This window comes from Manis javanica, chromosome 6, assembly GCF_040802235.1.
Source record: "Manis javanica isolate MJ-LG chromosome 6, MJ_LKY, whole genome shotgun sequence".
Taxonomy (NCBI): domain Eukaryota; kingdom Metazoa; phylum Chordata; class Mammalia; order Pholidota; family Manidae; genus Manis; species Manis javanica.
Window position 1 is genome coordinate 21335919 of NC_133161.1, and position 27804 is coordinate 21363722.

A 27804-nucleotide genomic window follows, 5' to 3' on the forward strand; every position below is an offset into this window, starting at 1 on the left:
CCTCCTCCCAGCTGTGCTCCTCCAGGCAGTACCTAGGCAGCTTTACTTTTACATCCCTGTGCATGACTCAGTGGCACATTGTAGGCGTTTGTATTTGTTAAATAAAACCAAATTGAACTCCCTAATGAAACGTTTCCTCAGGATTAGAAGTTCTTCCAAAGATGATTCAGGAAAAGATTGTTGGTTGTTTAAAACCTCAAAACCACTAACAACTTTAACAACAAAACGCCTCTTATGGTTTTTCGTATTACTATTACACCCTTATTTAAAGGACTTTTAAGAATTTACATCGAAATCAACGCTTGTTTTTAACACAAGTGTGAGAAATGCTTTGTTCTTGCTGACGGTGTCTGGACACATAATCACGCAATCTGTGTCTTACAATTAGACACTCTGTTTGATAAAATCTTTAAAGTGTGAGTAAATAAATGTCCTAAGAAAGCCAAAATTATATTAATATATAGAAATTCAACTTGTTTCAGTTATTACTTTTTACTGCAGGTTCCTGGTCTAAATATTTGACGCTCAGCTTTCCCCTACCTCGTCTGCAGCCGACAGGGAGACAAATATCTGAAAGCTGTTTCCCTAGTAACACTGCTAGCTCTTGTCGCTCCCGCACCCTTTTCTCGCGAGAAGTCCCGTTCTTCCGGTAACTGTAGCCCTACAAGCCTGCGGGTTTCGCGCATGCGCAGTAGTGAGGGACACGAGCCAGCGGCTTCCGGCCGAAGAGCACGGTGCGTTTTCGGGGTCATCTTTTTGCTTCCTGGACGCGGAGTCCACGCGGGCCTAGACGTGGAAGTTCCACGCCCGCTGATCTGCCGAGGGTTCAGCCAAAGGGCGGTTGTAGCCAGGAGTCATACCACCCGGAGTGGAAGGGAGGAAACAAACAATAGGGCCTGCTAATGTTTGTGCTGGAGGAGCCAGGGAGGGAAGCTCTGGGGACTAGGGAGTTTTGACTCTGGCTGGGTGGCGGGAAGGATACAGCTCTGGACTCTATGGGATCCAACTCCATGAAGCTGGAACAAGGCTTAACATTTGAAAGAGATGAGGCCTAGCAAAACAAAGGCAATGTACATTCCATTGTGGACCAAAAAAATGCACACTTACCCACTCGTCCTCATCCCTTTACACCGTGAGTTCTCGCCCGTATAAAATTGAAATCCTTGTACTTCCTCATCAGCAACACAAAACGGAGATCTCTGGCGTGCTGTGGTCCCAGTGCAGTTAAGATCGCAGGCGGTTAGTGGCTTCTGCGTGGGGATGGAGCAGAGTCTTCAATGGCTTAGAGCTTACATGGAATATTTTCTTCTAAAACTTGGTATTTTGAGTATTTTAAATAAGCCCTTGGTTTGGTATTTGTGGCATTCCAAAAACACAATACAGAGTAATTGCATACGTAATTGCCAATCATTAAATTACTGAAGAAAGCATTTTTCTTTATTGGAAGTATTAAGTTGTTCTATGAAGCGACCAGCGAGTTCTCTGTTGATTACTATGGTGCCAAAGAAGTTGTTATTTATGGTTCTCTTTTCATACACTAATATTGAAGTGAAGATTTTGGAAACCACTTTAAAGATAAAAGTACATGCAATTTTTAGTTAACCATTGTAAAGGACGCAAGTTTGATTCCTTAAATGGAGATGTTTCCTTTGATTAATTCTTGTGCTTTTTGTCTTTTAATAGATGCAAGGGGAGCCAAGCCCTAGTGCTTCCCTTATTGACAGAACCATCAAGATGAGAAAGGAAACAGAAGCTAGGAAAGTGGTTTTAGCCTGGGGACTCCTAAATGTATCCATAGCTGGAATGATATATACTGAAATGTAAGTTAATTAGCTTAAAAAAAGTAAGACTTTTATAGCCAGTGGTTGATTCCACAGGTTTTTGTGTTTATGTTGATTTTTGTTGTTGTGTTTTTAAGTTATTGAAAAGTCTTAATAATTTTTTCAGGACTGGAAAATTGATTAGTTCATATTATAATGTGACATACTGGCCCCTCTGGTATATAGGTAAGTATTTTTTGCTGTGATACAGATTTACTACCAGTGAAAAACTGCATTCATATTTAATTCAACTTAGTAGCCATTCCTTCATTCAACAAATATTAGAGTGACTACTGTGTTCCAAAAACTGGGAATGTAGCAGGAAGGGAACAAGGTCCCTGCCCTTCTGGAAGGAATATTCTAGTAGAGAAGACAATTAAGTGAATAAACAATACAATTACAGTTTTGTAAGAAAAATAAAGTTTGGGAGTGGTGAGATTTGTATGTTGTTCTCCTTTATCTACTTGCCTTCCCTACTTCTCTACCTTTTTACCTTTGAAGACCAACTAGATTTTTACTCCATTGATACCTTCCATAGGTTCCTCATTCCTTCCTCTCCTCTGTCTGCTCTTCAGTAGTTCTTGGGTATGAAGAGTCCATATGGTCATTAAAGTAAATTCCTTAGTCTGACATGCCCATTAATCTAAAGTCTGTGTGTCAGGGAGGAGGTATGGCAAGTGGAAGAGCAGAGTTTTGGAGTCTGCATACCTAAGATAGAATCATGGCTTCCATAGCGAGTTGTGTGCTCTTACAAATCACTTGACTTCTCTACAACTGTTGACTGATCTTTAAAACAAGGGTGAAAGTTGATTGTACAAGGCTGTAAAGATTAGTAATTATTTTTGTATCATGAGTAAATGCCCTATATGTAATAGACATTCATTAAATGTTGACTGTTATGAGGAATAAGAAGAGAGTTTTCAATTTTGTTGTTTTGATTTGCTAGAGTATGAAGAGTTCTGCTCCCCGCTTTAAAAAAATTTTTTGTTCACTTCCAGAGCTTGCCCTTGCATCTCTCTTCAGCCTAAATGCCTTATTTGATTTTTGGAGATATTTCAAATATACTGTGGCACCAACAAGTCTAGTTGTTAGCCCTGGACAGCAAACACTTTTAGGGTTGAAAACAGCTGGTAAGTATGTTGCATCTTTTGCAAAGGTAGAGGAAAAGTTGGCATTAAATCTTTATTTAATATTCCCCATTTCATAGACTCAGTTGGAAGGGACTTCTAAGGCCATGTGGTTCAACTGTATTAATAAACTTTACAATTAAGTGTCTTAAGACCAATGATTATCATTCCTATTTTATTTAAGTTGAGTGGAGCTAACATTTAACACTTCATGTAAGTTTGTTCCATTGTTAATTACAATTAAAATTAAATGACCAACTCTTGCTGCATTGAAGCCAATGTCATATTTTTAACTTTATGGAAATGATAAACAGCTAATTTGTGAACTTTGGTAATAATAGTTTATGTATTTTAATAACCAGATCACTCTATTACTTTCACTTTCCTGAAGAAAGATTCAGTTCATTAATAAATTTTATTTGTACACATACACATGCTATTTATTTACTATTTACTTATTCCTTCTAGTTGTACAGACTCCTGCACACGATCTGGCAGCAACCCAAATCCCTCCTTCTCCACCTTCTCCTTCAATTCAGGGTCAGAGTGTATTGAGTTACAGCCCATCTCGTTCACCCAGTACCAGCCCCAAGTTCACTGCCAGCTGTATAACGGGATACAGCCCTCAGCTGCAAGGTCTGTCGTCAGGTGGCAGTGGTTCATATAGCCCTGGAGTGACCTACTCACCCGTCAGTGGTTATAATAAGGTAATGACTCTTTTCACTTGGCCAGTCACATTATTTTAGAATTAGGAGGTATGTTGAAAATCATCTAGTGAGTTGAAACTCATTTTATCAATGAGGAAACCATGAAACAGTATATAATTGACTTGCCCAAATCACCATTTAAGAACCAATAGAATCCAGATTTCCTGACACCTAGTGAGAAGTTCTTTATACCACATCTTAAGATGAAAGAAAAAAATTGAGTTTTTACAGATGATGAACTGAGGTCCACCATCAAGGATCTTTCTGCTTGTTCTTAAAAACGAACTTGAAAGTACAATGCTTTTTAGTTTCCTTTACTTATGTTTTCACTCCTTCTTTGCATCTTTATGTGAAACTTGTATATCCTTCTAGAATTTTAGTGCTTTTCATAGTGTTGAAGTATCTTCTAAGCTAAAAACTGGGATTGTCATGTGGTTTGACTCTTGAGTTTGAACACTGTCCATGAGATGATTAGAAACCTTCATTCCAGCTCCTATAGTAGAGTGGAATTTTGTTCTAATTTTTAGGTTTGGTAGAAGTAAAATTGAGAAATTTGAAATTGTGACTCCTGCCTGAAGCATAAGAGGGGCTTAAAAGAAGGATGGTCGTATTTTCAAATGCTCTCACTAACATCTCTGTAGCTGCTCATTAAATGGTGTCTGGAAATGAAATCAACACACTGCCCTGACGCTTTTACATAATATTTATTTGTAATGAAATTTCCATACTACTGGTTCACCAGTAGTAGTTTTGGCAAGTAATAGAATTGAGAAAATTTTATACACGTTAACTATTACACAGTATATATAGTGATAATTTATAACCCATCAACAAATACGACTTTTAAAAATAGTTCTGGCTTGTTTTATGAGAAAAGTACTATATGATCATTATAGAAAGTTAGAAAAGTATAAGAAAAATGACTCATTCTTATTACCCAAACATAATTTCTGTTTAATGGCTACTTAATACTCATCTAGTGGATACCATAGTGTACTCTTGAATCTTTAAGCTACTTTCATTTCTTAAAAACTACTTTTAATCTATACTAAATAGCTCTGTACATGTCACCTCCTTGAGCACAAGATTACACATTTTTATTTATCTTTGTTTCCTTAGCAAGAGTGTATGAAACATAGATTCTATGCTATATATGTGTGTGGTGAGCCAAACTAGTACTTTAGAAAAGTTATTAAAATGAATGATTATTTTTCTGGGGGAAAAAAAGTGCCAAAATTGACTAAGAAATAGAAAACCTAAATAAAAGAAGAAAATTTTAAAACTGCTAATCAAATACATACATGCTCAGACTACATTAGGGTCCTGAAGTTTTACCATTGAGTCTTTTTAATTATCAACAGTGAACTTTTTACTTAAAGAAAACAAAACCACTAATCCAAAAAGATACATGCACTCCTGTGTTATTCCCATTATTTACAGTAGCTGAAATATGGGAACAACCTAACTGTCCATTGATAGATGAGTAGATAAAAAAGAGGTGGTACATATATACAATGGGATGTTACTCAGCTATAAAAAAGAATGAAATCTTACCATTTACTACGACACGGGTAGACCTAGAAGGTATTATGTTAAGTGAAATAAGTCAGGTAAAGATGAATATCATACAATTGAACTTATATATGGAATCTAAAAAAAAAAATTAACAGACAACACAGAATGCAGACTGGCAGTTGCCATGGGGAGGGGAGTGGGGGAATGGGTGAAATACAGGAAACCCCAGTAGAAAAAAATTGTCAACATACCAGAAGAAAAAGTTAATAAACTAGGTAATACCAATAACCAGAAATTCTATTTTTAAAGTGTATAATTTCCTAGGTATAAGTACAAATTCACATTTTAAAAAAATTTCTTATATATCAAATAAACAGTTTTAAATAGTAATGCTGATAGACATATACCAAAATAGGTATTTCTGTGTATTCTGACAAGACTATAACTTAGTATATTTTTATTTAATAGAATGGAAATATGTATTAAAAATGTTCATATGCTTTGGTCAAATCATTTTAGTCCTAGAAATCTAAAGGAAAGCATCAGAAATTAAGCAAAGATTTATGTACAAAGATGTTATCCTTATACTTACATTAGCCAAAAATTAGGCAATCCAAATCTTAGAATAATAGAATGTAAAAATAAATTATGGTATATTGATACAATGAAATATTATATAGATAATAAGATATTTATAAAGGATTTTTATAGAAAAATATCTGATTAACATTTTAAAGAAGGAGGATATAAGCTAAACAGTATTTTCTCAATTATGTAAAAACAAAAATATATTGACATAGCTATGTACATATTTGAAGATTTGAAAATACATGAAATGTGAAAAAGGATTATATTATCTCTGTGTGGTAGAGTTATGTGTGACATATTCCTCATACTTTCTAATTTTTAAAACATTCATACATTACTTTTTTAAAAATTGAATTTATTTTTTAGAACAGTTTCAGGTTCAAAGCAAAGTTGAAAGGAAGGTACAGAGAATTCCTGTATACCCAATGCCACACACATGCATAGCCTTCCCCACTATCAATATCAGGCACCAGAGTGGTGCATTTGTTACAAATTGATGAATCTACAGTAACACACCTTATCTCCCAGAGTCCATAATTTATTTACATTAGGGTTCACTCTTAGTGGTGTAAGTCTATGGATTTGGTCAAATGTATAATAACATTTATCCATCATTCTATTAACATACAGAGTAATTTGCCCTAAAAATCCTTTGTGCTCCAACTCTTCATCCTTCCCTCACCCCAGTTCCTAGCAACCACTGATCTTTTTACTGTCTCCATAGTTTTGCCTTTTCCAGGATATTATATAATTGGAATCGCACAGTATTAGTCTTTTAGATTGGCTTCTTTCACTCAGTAATAGGTATGTAAGGTTCTTCCATGTGTTTTCACGGCTTGATAGCTCATTTCTTTTTACTGCTGAATAGTATCCCATTGTTTGCATGTGCACAGTTTATCCATCTCCTGAAGGACATCTTGGTTGCTTCCAACTTCTGGCAATTGTGATAGAGCTGCTATAAACATTGGTATGCAGGTTTTTGTGTGGTCATAAGTTTCCAGCTCCTTTGGGTAAAGATAAAGGAGCACATTTGTAGGACATATGGTAAGCATATGTTTAAAGTCAAAAACAAAAATAAATTTCAATTAAAAATAAAATCAAGTTCTTTTATTTTCTGTAGTTGGCAAGCTATAGTCCCTCTCCTTCTCCTCCATACCCTACCACTGTTGGACCAGTGGAGGGCAGTGGATTGAGATCTCGCTACCGTTCTTCACCCACCGTCTATAACTCCCCTACTGACAAAGAAGACTACATGACAGACCTACGAACTCTGGATACTTTTCTTAGAAGTGAAGAAGAGAAACAGCATAGAGTTAAGCTGGGTACATATACTTTTTATTTAGATCTAATGTACTTATTTTTGGTGTCACTTTACATTATCCTTAACCTAATTATTTGCATTACCTTGGTACCTGTACATAAAGGTTTTAAGTCTCTTGTACTGTATACCATGTGTAGCTCAGGAGAGAAATACATTTTATTTTAACGGTTTATGCAGTTAGAATTAAGCTCACCAAATTTAAGAAGTAAAATACAGCTGAACTGAGAAATCTTGAACTTTTCATCTACATTAAGATTGAAAGCTTTTTCATATAATGTAACTTAGAATTTGTCTTAAAAGTTGAGGCTTTAAAATGTTTTTGAAGTGGTGTTTAGTAAAGCTTGTTGAAGTGGTAGCTGTCTGCCTTCAGGTAGTCCTTGGGAAGGTTGGTGTGGCAGGCAAGCAAGCAGGAGAGAGAGTGGATTCACTCTAGAAGTGCTGCTGTTTTTCAGAACGTTGTTGAAACTTTTTTATCTTGGGAAACAATGTCAGCAAATCTTAATCTATTTGGGGTGGATCTGATTATTACAAAGTCAATTATTTGAAACCAAATTAGGTTATTGAGCCGAGTAATGATTTTTTCCCCCCTCAGGAACTTTCCAGAAAGCACATTAGGTGCTAAAGCATGGCCACAGTGAGGAAGCCAGTTACTGGACCATGGCTCTTTGTGCCACTTGAAATCTCTCCGTTGATTTTTAATTTAATTTTACCTGCAAGTGCCACAAATGTCAAAGAAACAAATCAATATTATCTCGTTATTTGTTGATACATGCTTTTCTTCTCTTTAAATTTTGAAATATTTCAAGTATACTGAAAATTACAGAGTATAATATAAAGGACAACCTATGTGCTCTCTGCATATTATTGTCATATTCAGGGATTTTCTGACTCTATTTTTATTTCTTCTTTTACCTATAGTTGTTATTTAGAAGTGTTACTGTTGTTTGGAAGTATTTTTGGTGATTGCATTTCTTTTAATTTCCAAGCATGAAATGAAAGGCTTGGTTATCTTTTATCTTTTCTCTAAGTTAATCGTACTGTGGCTGGAGATTCTGATCTGTAACCCTATTAATTTTTTGGTATTTTTTGAGACATGCATTTAGATCTGCTGTATGGTCACTTTTATAAATGGTTCTTCAGCATATTGAAAACAATGCATAGTCTCTAAATATTGGGTTTCATTTGTTCATTGAGTCAAGCTTCTTGAATAATGTTCTTAAATTCTTTGTTATTAATTTTTATCTGCTTAATCTGTTAATTACTAGTGCTAAAAACTCCCATCGTCTCCCATTAAATATCTCTGTGTAATTTTTTTTTTGAAATATCATTGATATACAATTTCATACTGGTTTCAAATATACAACACAGTTGTTCAACAGGTATCCATATTATTAAATCCTCACCCCCAGTAATGTAGTTACTATGTGTGTTAACTTGAATCATTGACTGTATTCTCCATGCTGTTCTACCATTCCTGTGATTGACTTAGATTATGACTGAGATTTTTGTGCCCTTTTATCTCCCTCACCTTTCCCGTCTACCCACCACCCCAACCCTTCCCCAAGGTAGCTGCCTGTCCCTTCCTAGTGTCTGTGAGTCTACTGTTGTTTTGTTCATTCTGTTTTTCATTGTTTTTATATTCCAAAAACAAGTGAAATCCTATGGTATTTGTCTTTCTCCACCTAGCTTATTTCACTTAGCGTAATACCCTTCAGGTCTATCCATTTTGTTGCAAATGGCAGGATTTCTCTTTTTTTGTGCCTGAATAATACTCCATTGTGTATATGTACCACATCTTCTTTATCCATTCATCTGTTGATGAACACTTAGGTTGCTTCCGTATCTTGGCTATTGTAAATATTTTCCTTTTATCTGTATCTCTTGGGCATTTTGCCTGATATTAACACAGCTATACTAATTTTCTTTTGGTTAGTATTTGCCTATTTTATCTATGTGCATCCCTGTACTTTTAACCCTTCTGTACCTGTAGGTTTTTAGGTAATTAAGTATTTTGTACAAACTTGTAAATCGTAAGTATTTTGTAGGCAGCTACTTTGAGGCTATATAAATATGTTCTCATCAAATTTTGACTTACTAATTTTAACATCCTTTTAATACTGTTTTCAAACTTGATTATTAATATGTTGCTTCTTGTAGTGGCTTTCTAATTCTATCATTCTTTCTATATGTATCCTTTTCATTTTTTAAACACTTTGGAGTGGTAAAAAGATTTACCATTTTAATCATTCTTAAATATGTAATTCAGTGGTATTAAGTACATTAATTGTGTGACTACCTTTTCACATTTACCTGGTAGCATCCTATTAGAAGATAGAGCTTTTTCTTCTCCCCAGTTATGTCATTTATTTTGATAGTTAGATTGCCTCGAGTCTGGCTGGTGGGACCCTCTGGCTTCTGTTTATTTTTTGTTGGTGGTACTGTTTTACTTTCTAGCACCTCAAGATTCTAGACTCCTCTTCTTCCTTCCCCAGCTAACCATCTCTGTGGTCAGCCTGTTCCTCCCAGGGGCCGTGATTGCTTTTAATGGAGAATGATACTTAAAAATTAATGTCTGGGCACTGAATGTACCATGTTAATAGGGTATCATTACTCCAGGTCCTCTCAGCAGACAGCTTGGAAATACATGTATATACATGTGTATACACATGTGCATCAGTATGTGAAATCCATTCAGTTGTATATATTAAAAACCTAAGTTCATACTGATACTTACAATTCCAATCCAGTTATACAGGGTTTAATTCTAGCCTCCACCCTTTCCATATTTGTAACCCCTTTCTCCAGTAGAAACCAGGCACTATTTTTCACAGACACTTTTTTGCTGAAAGGCCATTTCATCCCTATATGAGATTTCATATACCTCTCCTAAGGACAAGAACATTTTCTATAACATGATGATCAGACTTAAGATATTACTATTATTGTACATTTCCTCCAGTTGACCCGGTAATGACCTTCGCAGCTTTTTTTTCTTTTACTGATCTAGATCCGGTTAAAGATCACATATTATATTTAGTTGTCATGCTTCCTTTGTCCTCTTTAATCCAGAACATTTGTGCATTTTTTGTTTTTTGTTTTTTATGACATTTACATTTGGAAGAGGTCAGGCTAGTTCTGCAAATTTGGATTTGTGTGATCATTTTCTCATTATCAGACTTCAGTTTAATTAAATATTATTTTTTGGCAAGAATACAACTTAGGTGGTGGTGTGTTTCCTTTCAGTGTATCACATCAGGAGACACGTGGTATCATTTTGTCTCTTTATTGGTAACATTAGAGTGGGCCACTTGGTCAAGATGATGGCAGCCCGGTTTCTTCATAATAGCTTTTCCCTTTTGTAACTAATACTTTATGTATAGTGTGATACTTTGAGGGTTGTGAATATCCTATTCCCCCACAGCCTTTCACCCAGTTGTTTTAGAATCCATTGGTGATCCTTTACTGAATCAGTTAATACAGTGATGATTGCAAAATGGAGACTTATAATACTTTCATTTCTTCCACATTTTACTTAGACATTCTTCTCTGTAAAGGAGTTTTCTGTTTTACCCCGTACCCCAGTTTGTTTTAGCCAGTTTGGACTGTGGTCTGTTCTTTCTTTAACAGTGTCTAAACTTAACTCACTGAGTTTTTGTTTCTTACGGGGTTTTTTTTCAGTTTTCAAAGTTTTATTGGGTTCTGTTTCAAACATGCCTGATTAATTTTAGAGTATCTGGTTTTATTCTTAATGTTTTCAATTATTTTTTCCTGTCTTAGTCACTTTAAACATACTTTTGAAAAATCTCTGTCCAATAGTTCAATTACCTAAAGTTCTTAGAGATTAAATACTAACGTTCTTGACTTTTTGATTCTTGCTTAGAGGCTTGTTTCCTTGTGATTTATGTATTTTTTGTTTGTATTTGGCAAATTCATCTCCAGTAGAGTTTTATCAGTGCTTTTTCTAGCAGTTTTGAATTTGCCTCTGCCAGGTGCCTAAGTAGTATCATTGACCTTCAACTAACTTTTGTAATCTCTGGGCTTTGAGGTTCTGGATCTCAGGTAGCAGTATAAATGGGCACTCTAAACCCATATGAAAATGGACCTATAATTTTTAAGTCTTGGGGGATTTTTAAAAAAATTTCCCAACAACCTAAGACACACAAGCTTCCTTGTTATCACCTGGTACCAATGGACAGATTTTTTTTCTTATCCACTAAGAATGTGGCCTTTTGAAGTTCATGGCCCTGTACCAGGTACATCAGAATGTAGGAGAGAGAAAAGTCTCAATCCAATTCTCTACGTCTTCTGGGCCTACTTCCTCATTTCCAGTTCCCAGTTGGGTGTTTTCCCAATGACTCCAAAATGCTTCAGAACAGCCACAGCCTCACTTCACACACAGACCATTCTGATTTCCAGTTCCTCTTCACTTTTAGCCACCGGCTATTCCTTTTACTTTTTGTACAAGCGCCATTGTTCATTTAATGTTTTATTGAACAGATATTTTTAGATACATATCTAGGGGGAGATATTTCAGGTTACCTGGTTTGTTGAGTTGCCAGAATTCCAGGTAGCTCTGTGTGCTTTGGTCGTTAGGCTAAACTTCGGCATTCCTCCAGCTGCAGAGTCTGTGCTGTCCTGTTGTAGTGGTGGTCATTGTGCAGGGGCCCCATTTTGTCACTGCTTGCTCTATATGTTTTGCTTGTACTTTGGCTAATGCACAGCAGCTATTAAAACATGCTGCCATCAACATAAAGCATCTTCTGTCATCTAAAGCCAATCTTCATTGTAATTCTCAAGTTCAGGTTTTCTCTCAAAAAGCTTGATTATCATTTTAAAAGTTAATAGTCAAAATGATTAATCAAAGTAAGACAACTTTGTGCTCTATCATGACCATGTCTTCCTTTTTTATTCCCTGCTTATTACTAAATCACTTTTATTGGTTTAAGACGTGTTTTCTTGGCATTAATTCATTCCTATAAATAATTTTGTCAGTCTTACTTGAAAATTTAACTTCACACATGTGATTTTTCCTTACTGGACTGTGTGTGTGATCTTTCTTTACTGCCAGCACAAAACATGCTATTCACCAAGGCTACTAGCCTAACATTGGCTAAGCTTCAAGGTTTTGAGGATGTGAATTGAAATATTGCCGCATACCCTTTTGATGATTTCTCATCTTTTGTGCCTATATACATAAGAAAACCAGTTCTATTAAGAAATTCTGCTAAGATTTTTTTAAACCCTAATTTCTATTTGTGATATGAAGTATCATTTGATATTCCTGATATCAGTTAAACTCTGAAAAAGTAAGCCCTTCATAAGTAGCATAATTATCATTGAAAATTTGCTATTTATCCAGATACTGTTAGGTGCTAGGGAAAAAATACTCCCTGCCCTCAAAGAGCCCAAATTCTATTTGGGAAAAGAGAGAAGCTATAACCTTAAAGTGTGGTAAGTACTCTGGTAGGGGCCTTTCTACAGGATTAAATCCAAAGTAAATTTATAAACTTAGAAGTGTAATCAGCAGATAGTCTCTTGTCAGTACAACATAGGAATTCCTGTAAGCTGTAAATAGAATGAGCAGAGTGCAGGGAAGAGTGTAGCTTCTAATCCAAAGAGTAGTTTATTAATAGGAGGCTATAGTTATCCCATTCAGAAGGAGCTAAAAATCCAATCATGGAACTTCCTAGTCTATTTATTTCCCAAGGCTATTTGTCATTTGTTTCTCACTGAATCATTTGAGAGTCTTAGAGAATTAAACAAGCTAAATTTTACAGCAGGAAATATTTTCAACCACTTAGAGGTCTTACGGCTCTGAAACTGATACTGCTCAGAAAATAGTATTTAATTTTTAGTGCAAACAGTCTTTGTTACTTGAAAAAAAGGTAATATTGGGGCAGAGGGAGGAGAGAAGCCCCTTGAGACCGTGTCTTTCTTGATTGTCATTGCCTAGATGCCTGGATACCCATTGTTTATGTCCTAACTCGTCAAAATGACTACAACGTACTGGTAACTCTTTAAATGAATCATTGTAGGGAGCCCAGATTTGACCTCGCCTTCCACCAGTCCTACTTTCTGGAACTACAATCGTTCTGTGGGGGATTATGCACAGACTTTAAAGAAGTTTCAGTATCAGCTTGCCTGTAGGTCTCAAGCCCCATGTGCTAACAAAGATGAAGCCGATCTCAGTTCTAAACAAGCTGCAGAGGAGGTAAATGGAAAATAAAAATGACCTAACTATTTGTGATTTACAGATTGTTAGAAGAGTCTTCTCTTCTACTTCTAGAACATTTTTATTCTGTAACCTCCACTTTTGCTGGCTAGAAACGTAAATCTGGCACACAGTAAACATTGAAAAGGCTCCTATATAACTTTGTATACCTAAAGCTATATACCTAAAACTGAATTATATTGTATGTTTTACTAATTATAACACATGGTTGACATTAATGTCCTGTCTGAAATATTTTTCTGCAGTCATTTATAAAAAGATACCTCAAATACCTATTTGTACTTAACATGTGCAGGAGTCTTGCTTTTAAAATACATTTGGATTAGAATATTTGACAGTCCATTAACTTTCTGAGTTTAATACCAAATACAGGATTTTAATTTTGTTCTTAAAAGCAAGAATGTCCTTTAAACATATCAGCATAAGAAATTTTAAAGATATATCTGTATGTGAATAGCAACCAAGTGGGTAATAAAACTACTGCATATTAATTAGATCAATATTGACATTTATGAAGTTTTTAAAAATTATTCCAAATGTTTTTGAAGGTGGGGAAAAGAATTGCTGATTTTTGGCAAGACTTTTTATCTGATTATTTCACACATATTTCTAATAGGTTTGGGCAAGAGTGACTATGAATAGACAACTTCTTGATCATATGGATTCATGGACAGCTAAGTTCAGAAATGTAAGTTTTGACATTCTGTGGACAGTATTAGTACCTCTTGATATGCAAAGTATGTCATTAGCATATTGATTAACTGTGTTAATTATTAATTAGACTATCAGTTATTATTAAAAGTTTGATATGGCCCATACAGAAGGACAAACATGGCATTTACTTTATGGTGTCTGTTTTCATGGGATTCTGTTCTCCTCTGTATTTAGGGAATCAGTGTTTTTTGAGTGAATAAAGGAATACATTTAGTTAAGATCTTCTTCCCTTTCCTAACATCTTAGTTTTATTTTTCAAAAAGGTTTTCTGTCAGAAACTATTGTTTCTAGAAATGTGAGGGGAAACAAAAATGAGGTCCTTCCCCTCAAAATTTCAGACTTAGAAGGTAATATAAGCTTGAAGCTATTTCAGAATACATCAAATTTCTTCAGTCCCTCTGGAGAAAAACCCTCTAATCTTTGGCCTGGAGGTTGGGAAGACCAACTCTTCCACATACAGAGTGAGTTAGTTCCCTTGCTGTAACCTGCCTCTGTCCCTCGCTCTTGCTACCACCTGTACATCCTAAGTTCTGCTGGGCGAATGGGCCGCTCCGCCGCTGCAGAGAGCTGCACTCAGATTCTGTGCAGGCAGCCGCTTCTCCCGCTGTTTGATGGTTCAGCACTCATCCGTCCACTCAACATCTACATCTTCTAGAAATATGTTGTAGTCACATGTACTCCTTTTCTATTCTGCTCCTGTAATTTAAATAGAGTATAGGATAGAGTGGTGAAAAATAACGGCCTACTTTCTTGAGCCAAAGCCTGGATAGATGGCTTTTTAAAAATTAAAATCCCTGGCACACATTAAACATTGTGGAACCACTCAATCAGACTTTCTGAGGATGAGACCTAGATCTCTCTCAAACCCCTCGGATACTTTTGTTGCAGTCAAAGTGTAGCTGACAAGTAGGATGTAATTTAATAAATGTTGGAAGAATGAATAATTGAAATGATGTCCTAGAACTGTACTCTCTTATTTCAACTTACAGGCTTATCAAAAAATGCTAACATATTTAAAATATAAAGTCTCAGTCAGCAGTATTAACTTGAAGAAATACAAACAAAATCCCTTATCTAAATTTCCTAGGTTACAACAGTGTTCTGAAATTCAGGTTTTTGGATTTTTTGAAAAGCAGTATGCATTGACCATACATTTTACAGTACCTCTAGTAGAGTCTGGTTAGCACTCAGTAGTCAACCACATTAATATTTCTGCAGCAAAGCATATGAATAGTCATACTAAGTAGGATAAAACCCATAATAGATACATGGGAATTTAGTTCAGTACTTGCCAGTACATGAATTTGCTTGTTAAATGGATTACAAAGAATCTTTCAGTTTTCAGTTTTTTTTTTAATTCAAAATTTTTATAAGAAATTGTAGACTTGTATTTCATCTGAAACTTTTTCTCATCCTCTCATTTTATGGTTAAACAGAGGCATGGAAACAGAAGTGGAGTTGAAGTTGCTATGAACACAACACATAACACAGAAACAAACCAGTGGGGTATTTCCTTGGACAGTCTTTTAACATCACAGAATTGGTTTGATATTAGCCATGCAAAGTGGTATTTGAAATCACTAGCCCTAACGTAATATAATATTCACAAACCAGTTTCAAATATAATAGATCTGTTTTCCACATGGTGAGGGAATTGGGTAAGTCTGCTGAGAGTTAATCAGTTATGTTAGTTTGAAAAACTGTCTTGCTAATCATAAACCAGTGTAAACACTACATGAATAAATGTGTGAATAATTATCTTAGAAATGTAAATTGAAGAGTGTCCTTTTAGCTAAGTAATAATCATAGAAAGAAAAATTTAAGAAAAACAACATAAAACTGAAAGTTTTATATTTCCTTGAGAAAAAAACAAGCATATATGATTTAAGAATATCACTTAGTTGACACACCAATTTATTTACTAAGCTTATTTACTTAACTCTCTAGATTTAAGGTAGCTGTTACTTCTGTTCTCTTTCACTATACTCTGTTAGTATTCAAGTAGAAGACAGTAAAAAAATAGCATTTCATTAAAATAATTATTTGAGAATTGCTTTAGAATTATGTCTGTAAAATGTTTACCTCATTTCTTCCTAGTGGATCAATGAGACAGTATTAGTGCCACTTGTGCAAGAGATTGAGTCTGTCAGCACACAGATGAGAAGAATGGGCTGTCCAGAGCTACAAATAGGAGGTATGTGAGTATAGAGCCCAGCTTTTAATTTACCTTCAGTGAATCTGCAAGGTGAAAAATCTCTGCTTTTAATGAGCTATTTAACAACTTCCTTTGTTATCTTGAGGTGAATTAAAAAACTAAATGTCTATAATATATAAGATAGCCCTTGAACAGTGTGGCGGTTAAGGGCACCAATTCCCCACACATTTGAAAGTCTGCATATAACTTTTGACTCCCCCAAAACTTAACTAATAGCTTACCATTGATTGACCAAAAGCCTATCTGATAACTTAAACACATATTTTGGTATTAACACCTATTTTGTATATTACTATATTCTCACAATAAAGTAAGCTAGAGAAAAGAAAATGTTTTTTCAAAGTGTCACAAATCTCCAAAAAGCTTTCCCATATATTTATTGAAAAAAATGCATGTATAATGCATTCTCCTCCAACCCATGTTGTTAAAGGGCCAACTGTACTTTTTAAAATATAACAGTTTTATTGAGGTATAATTTACCTACGATTTAGTTCACCCATTTAAAGTCCTACAATTCAAAGGTTTGAGTTGTGCAACCATCACAATCAATTTTAGAATATCTCATCTCCCACATAGCCTTTAGCAGTCACCCCTGTTTCCTACCACCACTCCCCATTGTCCAGCCCTGGGCAACTACCACTGTACTTTGTCTCTATAGATAGGCTTGCTCTGGGTATTTCATATAAATGGAGTCATATAATATGTTGTCTTTGTGACTAGCTTCATTCACTTAACATAATGTTTTCAAGGTTCATGCATTTTGTAGCATTTATCAGTACCTTGTTTCTTTTTATTACCATACAATATCCTGTTGTATGGATTTACCCCATTTTGTTTACCCATTTATTGGCTGAGTAACTTTTGCGTTTTCACTTTTTAGCTATTATAAAATGAATAAAGCTGCTATGAACATTTGTGTACAAGTGTGTGGACATGTTTTAATTTCTCTTGGGTATTACCTAGGAGTAGAATTGCTAAGCTGTATGGTACCTCCATATTTACTCTTCTGAGAAATTGCCAGACTGTTTTCTAAAGCAGCTGCACTATTTTATATTCCCACCAGCAGTGTATAAGGGTTCCAGTTTCTCACATCTTCACCAATACTTGTTGTCTGTCTTAGTTATCCTAATGGGTGTGAAACAGTATATCATGGTAGGTTTGATTTGTATTTTCCTGATGGCTAATGATGTGCATCTTTTCACGTGCTTATTGGCCATTCATATATCTTCTTAGGAGAAATATCTTTTCAGATCCTTTATTCATTCCTAGATTGGGTTTTTCATCTTTTTATTATTCCTTATTATTTTAGATACAAGTCCCCACCAGATAGTAAATACAGAGTTGCATGAACAATATGTAACAATGATAATTTAAAATCACCTATTTTCAATTCTCTTATCTGCAAAAAATAAAACTGTTAAGCGTCTGTATAATATAATCTGCCTAAAATATTTATACCATAACTTATTTCGTGTTAAGTAATTAGGTTTCAAAATAAATAGGGAGTATTTTAGTCAACCGCCTCTTTGTAGAGAATGAATTTCTCCTTAAAATATGTAAGTGCTCTGGACTGTACATGAACACTTTCTACTTTTTTGGGTATTGTTTAATCAATCTTTATTCTCTGGACTAAGATCAGAATTATACATCCCTAAAACGTCTATTTGTTGAGTATCCAAATATTTCATATGTAATTTATACAACCTTCACATTAACCTTTAAAAGCTGTTAGTGCCCCATTTTATGGATCATTGAGGCTACTAAGAGAAGTTAAGTAACTTGCCCAGGATCACAGGGTAGAAGTTTGAGACCAGAGCTCTCTTGACTCTAAAGCCAGAATGGTTACTTTCTAGGTCTTGTTAATGTTATTTGAACCTGTGCCTATCCTTTTTGAGCTTTCTTTATACGTAACCCATAAAAATCTGTGTATTAATTGTTTATAGATCTGCCAAAATGGATTTGGCTCTTGCTTTTGGAGTGTGTGTGTGTGTGTTTGCAGGTGTGCATGTGAGTCAGTCTGGCCACCTTGCCAGAAATGATAAAATAAATTGTAGGTGAAATAGATAATGCAAATTGTTAAGATGAATTATTATTGCTTCCATTTATTCATTCAGTATCTATTGAGAGAACAGCATTTGAAGTCCTTTAGAAACCTACATGACACGTAATCTGTGTTCTATGTGTTTTATTTTTAACAGAGGCTAGCATTACTAGCTTGAAACAAGCTGCTCTGGTCAAAGCTCCTCTCATTCCAACTCTGAATACAATCGTGCAGTATCTAGACCTTACCCCAAATCAGGAATACTTGTTTGAAAGGATCAAAGGTAACTATTGATTTGAAGAGGAAAAAATGGACAGCTTTTTCACTACTTTGAGATTTTATAAATAAAGGTAACAAGGAAAAAAAAATTGTTTTGAAAAAATTAAAAATATAGCCAAGTACATTTTATATTTTGTAAGTATATATTTGATTATGGCTTAAGGCTTATACAGCTTTTGAGTTTCAAATTTTGTATGCTTAAGAGTTGTCAAAATAATGTAGTTAGCCTTGAATATGTTAATCATTAATTCTGTAAAGGGAAACATAAATAATGAGCTGAATGGGCTCAAGTGAATATTTCACTCATTTTCTGCTCTTTACTAAGAATAGGTGCCACTGTGACATTCTTTATAATTTCAGCATGCTGATCTTTATTTCTTTCAGTTTTTATCATTGATATTTAATATGCTGCTGCTCTGTATTTCTATTCTGATTATTTGGGGGAAATGTAATCTGAGGAGATGGACTTGACAGTCAGGAAATTTAGCCTGCCTGATAGTCCCACACACTCAACGCCTCCCTACCTTTATTTGGATAAACTCTAAAATGTTCTGCTCACTAAAACAAGTTTTAGAAATAGTATTTTGCTCTTCAGATTTATCATAAATCTTGATTTGAAAATGTTATGGTGCCCCTCTCTCTTCTAGGTTTGGACTGGGGTTCAGGAATAGCATTTATTATGACTTTTTAAAAACTTCTTATATAAGAATTCAAACATACATAAAACTAGGCACAGCAGTGTGCTCAGCCCTCTTGTACATACCATCCCGTCCCAACAACTGTTTCTCCCTGGGCAGCCCCTGCACTATCCATATTCCCTTCCTGTATTATTTGAAGCAAATCCTATATTTCATTATAACTTCATCTATATATCTCCATATGTGTCTCAGAGATGAGGACTTGTAAAAACATAACCACAATACAGTTACAACACCTAGTATTTTTTAACAATGTCTTTATATCATGAAATATAGAGTCAATTACAAATTTCCAACCATCTCATAAAACATCTAATTATTTTTTGGTGTTTGAATTGGGATTCAAATATTATTATATCTTGTGATTGATTGATTATATTAAGTTTCTTTTAAGCTGTAGATTTCCTGTCCATTCCTTCTTTTTTTTCTTTGCAACTTATCTGTTGAAAGAACTGGATTGTCCTGTAGACTTTTCCATGGTGTGGATTATGCTGAATGCATCTCCATGTTGTAGTTTTATATGATCCTCTGCCACTGTATATCCTATAAATTCAGGTTGCAGTTTTTTTGGCAATATTGTCTCATTAATAGGGTATTTGTACATCCAAAAGAAAGCACATGTGCAGATGTGCATGTGTGTGTTCATATATACAAAGTATATGTAAAGTATTTTTATATACTGAGTAAGTTTAAACAAAAAAAGTTTAAAAAAATACACTGAACACTGCAGTACAGGCCTAGATTGAACAGTTACCAACATTTGGCCATTTTGATTCTTTTTCCTTACACACACACATATTTTTTTGCTCTACCATTTGAAAGCATGTTGCAGACATCATTACTTTTCTGCATGCAAATTCCTAAAATTAAGAACATTTCCTACATAACCACAATACAATTATCAGACCACAAATTAATAATATTTCTATGATATCATCTAATACACAATTCATATTCAAATTTCCCATGTCCATACCCTTTCTCTTCCTAACCAGGAGAGAGTCTAGGTTTATATAGTGCATTGTGTTGTTTCATCTTTTTTGGTCTCTGTTTAAAACAATCCTGCCACCTTTTTTTCCCCACATGACATTGACTTTTTTAAGAATCCAAAATAGTAGTCTTGTCCCATATTTTGGATATATCTGATTCTTCATGGTATTGTTTAAGTTGATTAGGTGTTTAAGATGATATGCGTCCCTTATTGTAACCCCTTAGCCTTTTTTTTTCCTTTGCATACTACTAACTTTTTAAATTTCACCTTTGTTGCTCCAGAACTTTCTCAAGGAGGCTGTATGAGCTCGTTTCGATGGAATAGAGGTGGAGACTTCAAAGGACGCAAGTGGGATACAGACCTGCCCACAGATTCTGCTGTAAGTTTCTAGTTTTGTTTTGTTTTTTAGTTTAACATTTTTGTTACTGTATTTATGTGTTTTTATATTTGCATTATAAAAATAAATACAAAAAAGTATTTAGAAAATGAGGTAGAAATAAAAATTTTTAATTGTACTGTTATCTTAACCCAACTGCTGTTAGTATTTTGGAGTTGTTTTTTTTCCTTTACTTACCTTATGCCATTTTTTAAATATCTCTGTCATGGTTGTAATCATCCCACATGTAAAATTTTATATCCTGTTTTTTTATTAGTTTTGCAACATTTAGTATTTTCTCATTATTAATTACACACTATCATTTAAACATTCTTCTATATGGGATCTAAAAGTTTGAGAAACATGTGGCTAGAGAGAAGTTACTGTTTTTCTTTTAAATAGCATTCCAAGTAATACCATGATGCATATTTCTTTCTTATTTGGGATTATGACTTTAAGAAAGATTCCTAGAATTAGATATGAGATCAAAGAGCCTAAAGTTTTTGAGCATGTAAGAGTTTTTTAAAATCATGCTATTAAAAAAAAAATATGTGTGAAAATGAAGTTTCAAATTGAGAACTGAATATATGTCTATTGTATCTTGGTTTTGTTGTTAACTATATGGGTATGAATGATCCACTTAACAGAAAACTAGGAATGTCTTGTTTTTATCTTTCATTTTATAGATTTCATCTTATAACACTTGAAAGCATTTTTGCCAATTTTCTCTTTAGGGAACAATTTAAAAGTTGGAGTTATTATAAACCCAGATTTTTTAAAGGGCTTGATAGATTTTCATGCTGACTTTAAACAATTATTTCCTCTTCTTCAGATCATCATGCATGTATTTTGCACCTACCTGGATTCCAGATTACCTCCACATCCTAAATACCCTGACGGAAAGACATTCACTTCTCAGCACTTTGTTCAGACTCCAAATAAGCCAGGTATAAACCTTTCCTAAAACACTAAGTTGAGCTTTTCACATGAAATCTATCTAGTGGTTTTGGTTTTTTTTTTTTTAATGTAATATATTTCCTTTACAGATGTGACAAATGAGAATGTGTTTTGCATTTATCAGAGTGCTGTTAACCCTCCACATTATGAGCTAATCTACCAGCGTCATGTCTACAGTCTTCCAAAGGTAGTTCTAAATGTAGAAGTTGTTATTACAGAATGTCATGGATGACTTGCTTTGATAATATTTTTAAAATTAGATTCTCTTGTTAGTGGAGTAGGTAAACTTTTGAAATTAGGGAAATTATGTTTCTTGTATATCCTTTTTTTAGCTATAAAAGTAATACATACTTAATTTAGAAAAATATAAAGAAAAAGAAGAAAAACCATGTCACTATGCCATTCCTCAGAGGCAGCTATTTTTAACATTTTGATGTGCTCTTTTGATAAATTTCATTTCAGTCTTTCTCTGTACATTTTTATGGGTTGAAATCATTATTTATGCAGTTTTATTTCCTTTTAAAAATAAACTTTGTAACAATTTTCCATCCCATTAAAAATCTTCATAAAAATACTTTTTAATGACTACAAAAACTTGATCAGAAGATCATAATATAACTTATTCAGCCCTTCCCCATTGCTGGACATTTTGAGTGTTTCTAAATCTTCACCAGCCTAGATAACTGCTGAGTATTTATTCATCTTTATGCATATAGCAGTCTGCTTTTCAGGTAATTTCTTTAGCTCAAAGTCTAAACATGGAATTCTAGGTTACAGAATAGTTTCAAGACTTTTAAAATCAACTTCTTTATAAAAATGGTTATTGTTCCAGTTTATACTTGTATCCAGGTGTTTTGTTACCAGCATCTTTACTAAGAAACTTTACATTATCTATAATCATAAATTGTATTCTCCATCAGATTCCTACTAGAGGATATTAGTTTCTCTTTTTTCAAGTTTAATATTTCAACTTTGTAAATATGATTATTTTGGGCCATTAAAGTTCCTATGCGAACCTATATAATTCTTTTTTTTCTTTTTTTTTAAGAAACCCTTTTAAAAATCATATGTCCTCATTCTCAAACAAAAACACTAGAGTAAGCAGATACAAGTTGATCAGTAATTTGAAAATCTAAATTAGAAACTATTTTATAGACTTGAAATTACATATAATAGTTTGACTTTAGGGCTTGCAAAATACTGCCTCACAGTCCCATGTAGATAAAATAAATTTATATTTAACATGTTATTAACATATACTGTAATATACTTTGATGTATGATTAAAAATTTTTGAATCCCAGCACTTTGCTTACACTATTAATTTTGGAGATAGAGCTTTTTTTGTGTATAATGTACAGGAGCAGCAGTCTCAGAATAGCCCTCTTCCAGGCTTTCGTAAATGCTGCTCCCTCTGTGTGGAAACTTGGCCGGTCTGTTTATTTTCTGCTCATTTTTCGGGTCCTGACTTAAAAATCTTTCCCTCAAGGCACCATCCCCTGCCTCGCCAGTCTAGGCCAGGTGCTGCGTGTGTTCCCACCATGCCCAATAACTTCTCTCATGACATTCATCACACTTCATTGTGATACTGAGTTTACTGCCTGCCTTTCCTACAGACTTTAAGCTCCTTGATTACATGGGTTGCCTCTGTCTTACTTATCACAATGTCCCTACTCCCTAGGACAAAGCAGGCACTTTGTTGAGTGAATAAATGAAAGTCTGAATTACAGGGAATTCTGAGTTAATAGAATGTAAATTCATAGGATCTGCATTCACCTGTCAGTCTGAATCTTTGGTTTAGTTTGAAGTAAATTTTGCTGTCTTTTTTGTCTTTGTTCCAGGGCCGAAATAATATGTTTCATACATTGTTAATGTTCCTCTACATAATAAAGACCAAAGAGTCAGGAATGCTTGGGTAGGTATTTGTGCTTTAAAGACACAGGCCCTTAATTTATTTATTTTCCTTCCTTAAGATGCTGCAGAAGGCATCGCCATACACTGAAAAGAGATGTGGACTGAACAAGAGATAGTGCTTCTAGTAGTAGCTCAGCTTTGTCACTAGCCAGCACTACGGTATTGGGCAAGTCCATTAATTCTTCAGAACCTCCATTTCCCTATTGGGAAAAAGGCATTGGCTTTACAGTTGTGTCCCCCAGAAGAATAATTCTGACATCTATGTCAGGCTCTTGCCACTTTAAAATTCAAAAAACAAAAAACAAAAAACTTAGTCTATTTTTATTCAAGCCATCCCATTTCAGACACAAAGCCTTCTGCAAAAGTTTATACTTCCAGAGAGACTGAATCAGCAGCCATTCTATAGAGGTGTTAACTGGAGTGGAAAAATGGTCAGTTGAAATTGTTTATTTTGTTTAGTAATGAAATTCACATACTGTCACAATAAATTCAGAATTGTTGTATTGTCATTTTGGTGATTCAAAATTATTTGGTGTATCAAATAATACTTGAAGTAAGTAGACCCTAGTAAAGTTGGGAAATCTGGTAATGCAAGGTCTGGGTATTTGAAAACCTGGCTTCTGGGTCCAGCTCTGCCTGTACTAAGTAAGCCAAAGCTAAGAAAATGTAAATGCTTATAGTAAAAAACATAGGGGGTTTTCATTCCAGTTCTGATGTGCATGCCTGTCTTTGGTTTTGTTTAGGAGGCCTGTTTTATACATGTTCTTGAACTGCACTGTCTAATACAGCAGCCACCAGCCACATGTGACATTGGGCATTTGAAACAAGACTAGTTCAAATTGAGATGTGGCTGATCAATGCATCAACTAAAATTTGTAGATATTCTATCCAAAAAAAGTAAAATATCTTATTAATAATTAATAATATCTATTAATATATTGATTACAGGTTGAAATAATATGTTGGATATATTAGGTTAAATGAAGAATACTGTTAAAGTTAATTTCACCTGTTTATAATTTTTCTTAAACTTTTAGAAAATTTGAAATTACATATGTGGCTTGCATTCGTGTCTCACATCACATATTTCCATTGGACAGCACTGCTGTAGAGAAAGCCAAGCTCCTGTCCTTAAATTAGATGCAAAGATTTTTAAAAGACATAGCAGCATTTTATAAACAGATAAAAACATTTTCCAGCTTCCTTTATCATATACTTTTTAATGTAAGGAAGATTAAATAGGAAAGTCACTTTTGTGAGACATCTAAACTAACATGGTTCTTTTTTCTTTATTTTTAATTGCAGAAATAACACATCTCAATGTAGAAATATTTAAACAATAGAGCAGTATGTACATTAGAAATTGAAAATTCTCCTCTGTCCAGCCTCTCCCAGCCCCACTCCTAGGTACCCAATGTTAACAATTTAAGGTGTATAACAGTTTAAGGTGTACGTTTCCAGACTACTGTCTGGGAACAAGTTGATTTTGTTTTTGTTTAAAAATGTATTGTGCCCAAACATTATTACTCTGTGATCTTGCCTTTTAGTCTGACACAGTATATCTTGGACATTCTTCCATGTCACTAAATAAAATTCTTTACCTAAAATTTCTAGCAGTATTTAGTTATAAATATGTGCATGCATATATATTAAAAAGATGGAATATGCTGTAAATATATTCTTTAATTATTCACTTAGTATTGTTTCTGAAAGATTATTTTTAAGTGAAGAATTTGGAAATAGACAATGTTTGGTTTTAATTGAAAATGTATCTTTTCCTCTATAGATCCAAATTGATATTTGATGTGTAAATAAATGATTTGTCAGGTAGCACAGAGCTTGTGTTGAGTGTCATATACAGTTTTCATATGCATAAAAATGGAAAAAATTTTAAAGTAGTTAATGGGGCAGTAATTTACTTAGAGGCCAAAAATAATTGGTACAGTTTTTGAAGTGCCTGTCTCCTCTTGATAAACAACTTATATGTGGAGAAGAAACATTTTAGATTAAAACTAATATGTCCTTACTTATATGGGATTTTTTTCTTAACCAAGGGGGAAAAACTTGGAAATTATTTACTTTTAAATATGATTAATTCTTTAATACATTCTAAAACAATCAAATAGTTTAAAAACTACTATTCTGTAACTTGAAGTAAATGAGTGGTTCAGATTTAGTCCATTTGGAATCATGCCTGTAAAGCAGCAGGTTGATCTGAATGCATTATGAATTCAGTGCTAGGTATTTGTGCAGTTACTGGAATGAGATGAATGTTTTACCTCTAGAAGAAGAAAGAAAATCTAGATAGAATTGCCTACACAGTAATTTAAGTGTTCTCTTCAGCAAAAGACATGATAAAGTTAAACACAAAATGACAAACTCAAACTAAATAGTAAATCCAACTTAAGCCATCATATATGAAGAGCATATTAATTAGAAAAATATAGAAATTGGTCAAAGACATGAAAGAGTTTTTCACAGAAAAGTGTTCTATAAATGGTTTATAACACAAAAAGATGCTTAGCCTTGAAATGAGCCAAAATTATAACATTTCTCATTTTAGATAAGTAATTTATATCTCTTACAGCCCTCTTTTCCCTTCATACATTGAATACAGTTATATTCTTTTTTGTTATATGCGGTGTGGTTTAGCTTAAGCTATATTCATAATCCCCATATACAAATTCACTAAAGCATTCCTAATAATTGTAAATTCCTAATTCAAGTCAAATAGGTGAAATTCTCTAAGAGACCTAGCATCTCAATATTCTCCATTTCATTAAATTTAATTGACATTTCTACTGTAATCTTACTTGCTAAAATTATCATGTTAATCTCTCTAGTATAATAGTTAAAATCCACTGAAAAATTAATTTTCAGCACCCCATAAATCTATTTATTCTAGATTTGGGCTTTAAGCACAATTAAGAAAGTAATTACTGTTACTGGCATTCACCTGATAAACCACATGTAACATAATTCTGCACAATAGCATTATGTGTCATCAGTTAAACATGTATTCCTTGTAAACGCTCATTATAGTTATTTGAAAAAAGACCTTAAATGCCTGGTAATCAATTCCACTAAAATTTTTTTTTCTCTTTATAGGAGAGTTAATTTTGGTCTATCCGGTGTGAATATTCTGTGGATTTTTGGCGAGTAGTGGGTCATTTAATTCCAAACATTCAGACTTTCATTTGACTGAACCAGAAGTTGAATCTAAGCATCTCTGAGTCATTGTCTTTTTTTGAAGTAAGATAAATACATATATGTTACAGATTCTTCAACTTTAACTGAAAAAATTGCTGTTATGAAACTTATGAGTGTCCTGTATGTTCTACACCAAGACACTTACCTTTAATTTTTTCATTGATTTCAGATTTTCAGTTGCCTGCAAAACTGTAGCCCTTCAGAGTCTTGTTGACCCAGAACAGTGCAATTCCCCCTTAGCTAAATAAATTTAAGAGTAACCCACAAATGAGAATCACCCACCTGATTTTTCCACACAAGGATTGTTTTCAGTCACATTATTTAGCATAAATACTTAAAAAGAAACAAGCAAATTTAGTTTTTTTATCAGTATATTTCCCCCAATGTTCTGCAGATTAGCCTAAGGCACATATTTAAAGAAATGAGATAAACATCTAAGTAATAAATAATTAGTCCATGTGTATATTTAAATATTATTGAAAGAGGTTTGACAGTACTGGCATTTAAAAATAATCAACTGTTGGATTAAGTTTAGCTGATAGAATCAAATTCTTTGGGTCTTAGTTAAAAGGTTGAGGAGCTCAAGAGAACTACTTTGGTTTCAGTAACTTGATTTCACTATTCCCAAAATGTTGTATTATTTTAAGAGTTCCCTTTAAGGTCATATGATCTTATGTGTTTAAATTTTTTAGATGTGGTTAAAATATCTGGAGAGTAAGAAGTTACTAAATTTCTAAGTTTTGCTTGACTGTCCATCTTTATTTTCTTAAATGTATATGTAGTATCTCTAAAGCTAGCTAGTAATTGGATATATTTTCTGGAGTGACATGGTAGAGACTGCTTCCGTCATCTTATGTAAACCTTGAAACAGCTGAAACCAGTGTCTTCTGAATCACTGCATGTCAGTATTCTGTATATACAGCTGATTTTATATTTGTAAATTTTGTTTTTCAAAAAGTTGTCTCTGTTTTTTTATAAGGCAGATATCCAAAGGAAAGGAAGTTTCTTTTAACTGCTTTTGATGTATATTAAACATGTTTGCTATGATATTTTAGAAGAAAATATCAATTAAACATGTTAAATATAAGAACGTGGTGAAA

The 27804-nt window shown here is 33.9% G+C and overlaps 1 protein-coding gene across 6 annotated transcripts; it reads left to right on the plus strand.

Annotated features, from left to right (window-relative positions):
- The first annotated feature begins 641 nt into the window (after window positions 1-641).
- TMEM209 (transmembrane protein 209) lies at window positions 642-27804 on the plus strand. 6 transcript variants are annotated; one of them, XR_001849846.3, is made up of 17 exons: window positions 683-734; window positions 1181-1318; window positions 1684-1820; window positions 1948-2006; window positions 2819-2950; window positions 3416-3654; window positions 6878-7079; window positions 13114-13289; window positions 13927-13998; window positions 16122-16218; window positions 18438-18563; window positions 20530-20627; window positions 21457-21571; window positions 21671-21768; window positions 23422-23495; window positions 26603-26746; window positions 26874-27804. XR_001849846.3 is itself a non-coding variant. In XM_017640387.3 (16 exons), the coding sequence occupies exons 3-16, from the start codon at window positions 1684-1686 to the stop codon at window positions 26655-26657; spliced, it is 1680 nt and encodes a 559-aa protein (XP_017495876.1). In that variant the 5' UTR covers window positions 683-734; window positions 1181-1318; the 3' UTR covers window positions 26658-27804. The 6 variants fall into 6 exon arrangements, 5 of the variants coding, with proteins under 5 accessions (XP_017495879.1, XP_017495876.1, XP_017495881.1 ...); XM_017640387.3 differs by having other exon boundaries at window positions 26603-27804; XM_017640390.3 differs by lacking the exon at window positions 1181-1318 and having other exon boundaries at window positions 642-734; window positions 26603-27804.

What these genes read in the sequence shown, in the direction of transcription:
- TMEM209 (XM_017640390.3), top strand. Translation starts at nt 1,684, where the DNA reads ATGCAAGGGGAGCCAAGCCCTAGTGCTTCCCTTATTGACAGAACCATC. An exon ending in CTGGCCCCTCTGGTATATAG is followed by an intron (nt 2,007 to 2,818) that starts GTAAGTATTTTT and finishes GTTCACTTCCAG; the next exon opens with AGCTTGCCCTTGCATCTCTC. An exon ending in AAAGAGTCAGGAATGCTTGG is followed by an intron (nt 23,496 to 26,602) that starts GTAGGTATTTGT and finishes TTCTCTTTATAG; the next exon opens with GAGAGTTAATTTTGGTCTAT.